This window comes from Anneissia japonica, unplaced genomic scaffold (genome assembly GCF_011630105.1).
Source record: "Anneissia japonica isolate Jap-2015-1 unplaced genomic scaffold, ASM1163010v1 scaffold288077_len231462_cov166, whole genome shotgun sequence".
Lineage (NCBI taxonomy): Eukaryota > Metazoa > Echinodermata > Crinoidea > Comatulida > Comatulidae > Anneissia > Anneissia japonica.
Genome location: NW_022693316.1, coordinates 75,911 through 81,613, shown reverse-complemented (window position 1 = coordinate 81,613; position 5,703 = coordinate 75,911). Strand labels below are relative to the sequence as shown.

Genomic DNA, 5,703 nt, shown 5'->3' with positions numbered 1-5,703 from the left:
CAGTTGTCGGGAAGGTTGAACCTTGTTCAACTTTTCAGACGCAAACGAATCAGGGTGCATTGCTAGCTGCCCTGCGCAATCGGGAAGGCACCCCGATTCGTCTGTGAACCACAACTGTCACGACTGTCGCCGATAAGGGTGAGCGATTCTATGGAAACCGAGCTAAAACTCTGGATCCGCTCCTGAGAAGTCCCTATTTTCAAAATTTTCTATTCTCTCAGACCCAACCATGGTGGTGGCAATGAGGTGGAGCCTCACGCACCCCCTACTGCCAAATGCCACATATCCCCCAGTTATAATAAAATATTTCTGTTCCAAAAAAGTTCAACTCAATCTTCTTCGCCCTGCGAAATAGCAGCACTGTAATATTTTTCGAAAGTTATTTAATTTATTCATACTTTTGGTTATAGTAGTTCCAGGTAAGACTTCTGAATGTATGACAGTCCACCTTGCAAAAGTAGGTGAAGATGCACTGATGACGAATACGTGTTTGTCTAATTCAACCTTAGCAAAGAAAAATGTGTTGCACATATCTTGGTTCAAGCGTGATTATGGAGATGGTGAAACACAGTGGAAGATTACTGTAACTAAAATCAGCATAAAGACGGAAGGCAGTGGGAGATACTTAAGTAAAAATGGAAGCATTATCATATCTAATGTTAAAGTAGAGGATACAGGGTACTACCTATGTGAAAGGTTCTACACTGCACAACGTTTATCAAGTTTAATAGTCTACTGTGAGTACTTACTTTACATTTTCCGGTTATTTTATTTATGAAGTACAATGAGTACCTTACAATGCTCACCGCAGAGGTAATTCAATTTGCTTCAACTCCAATGATAGGTGGAGACACAAGATGATTTTTTTTAATGATGACATTGAAAACAGTGGCTTCGCTGGATAGGGTTGGGGTCATGGCAATTCCATCACACACCGTGTGATGACAGACCTAGACGAGGTCGTCAGACTAACAAAAAATATTAATTTCCCTATAACAAATAACTTTGTTATGCCATATGTTTTCTTCAATCAATCAATCAATCAATAGTTCCAGGTACAACTGCTGAACTTATTTTTAATTAAGTTGTATTTAGAAATCATAGGGTTAAAACATGAAACCACCACTTCACATCTCGTCAACAGTGCAAGCTGAGTTTACCTAAGCATGGCTGGCAGAAAATGGTCACTGGGCTGTTGGAACTCCATCCCACAAGTTCAATAACCAGTCGAATAGATTACTAAGCCATGAAAACTCTTCCCATAAACCCACCAGCAATTTTATTCCTGTACTCTGGCTGAGGCTATAGTCGGTCACTTGGTTCGGATTTCACAGTCGGAAAGTCGATTGGAAACACACAAAATTGGTAGATAAATTATGTATACTGTACATTGAAAGTAACGAGGATATAGGATATTATAATGATGCCATGGAATAATACTCGCTATTTAGTATAGTTGTTACATTATTCAATTAATTAATTACAGATCTCAAGGCACCAGTTTTGGAACCAAAAGAAAAACATGTTAATGAAAATGAAAATGCAACATTCACATGTCCTTTACCAGATGGTGTTCCAACACCTATCACCATCACATGGATTAAAGATGGCACTGTACTTGATGTGTCAGATACTAAGAAGTATCCACAGTCAGATACAACGTTAGAAATCAGCAGAGTTAACTATAAAGATACAGGAGACTACCAATGTCGAGCAGAGAATGCAGCTTACAGTGGGGACGAAGGGAAGCTGAGTGACAATACAGGAACCCTGTCATTGGTTAATCGTGAGTACTGAACAAATCATTAATATTCTACTACAATAACGTATTCTAAAGTCATTATCACCCATCATCAGTATCCTGGATTTATAGATCGATATGCTTTTGGAAAAGAATCAAAACCATGCAGAAATTAGGATCTAGAAATGATAAAATCTGTTAGCGTAATGATGCTAACGACCCTTCGCACACAACTAGTTTCATTGTTTTTCGATAAGTTATTTCGAAATGTATGAATTCAATAGCCAAATACCTAATTTTAAACGACTTCTTAATGTGTAAATATTTATCTACACATGATTTCAGATATATAGGTTTCTATTTTTAAATAAGATGTGGCCTATTATACCTACGGTTGGTACTTAAACTGCATACAATAAAAAAAAAAAATTCGATAAAAAAAAAAAAAAAAAAAAAAAAACATAACGCAATAATAAAGAGCTTTTTAGTCCCTTTATTATTTTAATGTAGTGAATTATGGGTTAAATTTACTGTGTATTAAATTTTTCCAATTTCAAAGTTTTATTGTTTTATCGTACTTTTGTCTGTTTTAATGCAATTTATAATGAATTCTTCACTTTATGTTGCTTTTATGACAATTTTGTAAACTTTTGAACTTATGTAAAAATTGCCGCAATTCAGTGTTTCACTGAGAGTGTGATTTTGAAATACAGAAATGATAATGAAATGAATTAATATTCAACGCAATGTTAGATTTTTAATGCTAGATGAGTAAATTAAGTAAGTTTTATATCTTTTATCGTTTGTAAACTTATAAGGCCCCAAGTAAGTATTCACAAGTACATCCTGTGGAAATTCTACTGACTAGCCCTCATCTATGTACAAACTTATTTAGTATGTTATGAACTGTTGATACAAATTACAATGATGTATCGATATTTTAATGAAATATGTAGGCCTCTCTGAATCTAACAGTGATTTAATGATCGATTGATCATTTATTAATTATTGAGTGATTGATTGATTAAAATAGGTCAAATGTCATTATTCATCAATCAATGTTTTCAAATGCTTATATTACGGTTTAGCGATTTTTTTCGTACGTTTTTCAGTTAATTAGTTTTATTTGACTTAAGAAGTTGTGTAAGTTTTATTTGAATTAATTTATTACTATATCTAACGTGTACTAGTACTATTTTAAAAATAATTTACATAAAAATTGTGTTTACAAATACATGTTTGAAAACTCCATACCAGATAATTGCTGAAAGAATAGTTAATGTAATCTTGTGTTTTGAATACAAATAGATTTGGATTCTTTATTAAGAAGTACTTCGGCTACAGGTACGTGTTTTAATTATAGTTATATCTCTAAATACAGAATATTGTAAATAAAAATGAATAGAAAACTTAAGCAACTGTTTCTTAGATTATATTATTGATATTTTTTTAAATGTTCGATAGTTCAGTCAATATATATGACGAAAACGCAGTGTTCAACTTGTTATATTAAAAATATTAGCCACACGTCACTCCGTACTGCTAAAGGAAGAACTTTAACAATTGAAAATGTCTTTTCAACAAGATGATGTACCGGCTACTTGTAAAAAATACTATATCAATGCAACTGCTAACGATAGAAATTTATACCTAACCTAATATATCTGTAAATTTAACTGTATGTATTAGGCCTACAATTAGTTCTGGTTTAGTATTTGAAAAAAAAAAATGTTTTAGTGTTTTTAATTAACGATTATGTTTTCATCATCTTCTTTTAAAGTTAGCTTATGCGTAACTCAGATAAAAAATACAAAGTAAAAATTTCATATAAAAATCTACATTTCGTTGTTTATTAGAATACAATTCGGGTTCAAGCACTGGTCTTCTTGTTGGAATGACCTTTCTGGGTTTCGTTATCGGCATCATATTGTCATCATCTGTATTTGCTCTCTTCTGGAAAACAAAAACTTCATCTTCAAAAGTAAGTAACATACAAATGAGTATTCATTATTATTTTATAGTGGGCGAGTCGAATGGCCGAGCGGTTAAGGCAGGGCGCTAACAAACTACAGCTAATAGCATCAGCGCTGGTTCGAACTGCACGCTCGCCTATGGTTCTGGAGGTGAAACAAGTATTCTCGGATAAGGACTACCGTAGGACCAGTGTACACCAATTGGCTTATGTGCACTTTAAAGAACCCAGTACATATTTCGAGATGAGTTGGGGTTTACCCGGTGTACTGGTCCATACAGCCCTTGTTGTCTTATGATGGGTTTGCCACTTTAAAGCGTGATTAATTTCAATGTTTGGCATATCCTTGAACCTAGTGCCATAAAGCTGAATAAATATTTAGAGGTAATAGTCTTGATGGTACACACGGAGATATTATTGGAGTAAGATATTATATTTCAAAATTGTATACATTTAAAAATTATATTGTTGATGGGATGCTAAAGGTCAGAATAATATTATAATTTCGATGCAAAACTTTGCATTTTCTTATAATTATCGTGTCTTACGAATTTCAAATCCGTATTAATTTTAATAACTATAATTATGCCCCTGGCTAGAGTGCATTTCCCTTGTATTTCGAAATTGTTTATAAGTACACAATGCTTTAACCAACACATCGTTAATCAGGGATGCAAGATGAGGCTGTGTATAAACAATTGATAAACTTAACATTTACTCGTGAATTGCTAGGTACAAAAACGTAGGATAACATTTCCAAATCGTTATTTTTGTACTTTTTGATAAGCGTACACACACTTTCAACTCCCTCTCCCAGCGTACGTTTTGTACGCGCGTGAAAATGATGAAAATAATGGATGACCCCTTCAGGATTTTAAAATATTCCAAACCTGTACGATTAAAAAAAATAAATAAAATAAAAAATAAATAAATAAAGTTAACTTAAAACACAAACAACACGATAGGACATAAAGTTTGAGAGAAAAATTGGTATACTGTACCTGTCTCTTATACACATCTATAAAATGCCTCTGGCGGGACTCGAACCCGATGTATTATTATGTCCTTTATTCGAACACAGTATTTACCTTTCTTTGATGATTTATATATAATTTAGTGGCCCTTGGAGCAAATTTTAAGAATAGGCCCCTCTAGACCAGGGGCGGATCCAGAAATGTCCAAAAGGGGGGGCCGGAAGGGGGGCCGAAAGTTGGGCCGATTGAGACAAAACTGTCGTAGGGGGTCCGAAATTTTTGTGTTCTAGACGCCCGAACATGACATTTGAGGCATTCTTGGCCATCATTTTTTCCTTTTTCTCTCTTTCTTTTCTTTTTTTTTTCTTTTTTTACCACCCAAAAGGGGGGCCAGGGCCGGGCCGGCCCCCCCCCCTAAATCCGCCCCTGTAGACGCTCGGAACTCTCGGACGGTAAAAATGCTTTTTCAAAGCAGTGTTTCTCTACAAAATTATTGACTTCCTCCCGACGCAGTTATGCTCCCTCGTATGCTCCTCCTCTCTTAGACACCCCTAGGGCGGATGAAGGATTTGGCGGTAGGGGGTGCGTGAGGGTCCACCTCACTGCCCCCACCATGGTTGGGGCTGAGGGAATAGACAATTTTGAGAATAGGGACCTCTCAGGAGTTGATCCAGAATTTTAGCTTGGTTTCCAAGAATCGCTCACCCTATCGTCGACAGTCGTGTCAGTTGTGGTTCACAGACGAATCGGGGTACCGTACCTTTCCGATGGCGCAAGGCAGCTAGCAACGCACCCTGATTCGTCTGCGTCTGCAACGCATTCGGAAAAGTTGAACCAGGTTCAATCTTCCCGATAACTGTCGGCAACTGTCGCCGATAGGGTGAGCGATTATATGGAAACCGAGCTTTACCCTGATTATCGCACATGTGTTCCATGAGTGGGCGGGGTCATGGGAGGAAAACCTAATGTTTGCTTGTACGAAGATTATTTTAGACGTGTAGGGGGGGGGGGGGGGG

General features: G+C 36.1%; 1 protein-coding gene across 1 annotated transcript; it reads left to right on the top strand.

Moving 5' to 3' along the window:
• Positions 1–436: 436 nt before the first annotated feature.
• LOC117100695 (carcinoembryonic antigen-related cell adhesion molecule 1-like) lies at positions 437–1,797 on the top strand. Its single transcript, XM_033240481.1, has 2 exons — positions 437–737; positions 1,487–1,797. Exons 1-2 carry the CDS (start codon positions 437–439, stop codon positions 1,795–1,797), a joined length of 612 nt encoding a protein of 203 aa, XP_033096372.1.
• The last annotated feature ends 3,906 nt before the right edge of the window (positions 1,798–5,703 follow it).

Bases quoted from the DNA above. Each gene is read 5' to 3' on its own strand.
- LOC117100695 (XM_033240481.1), top strand. From the start codon at position 437: ATGACAGTCCACCTTGCAAAAGTAGGTGAAGATGCACTGATGACGAAT. The intron at 738-1,486 runs GTGAGTACTTAC...AATTAATTACAG, and splicing joins ATCAAGTTTAATAGTCTACT to ATCTCAAGGCACCAGTTTTG.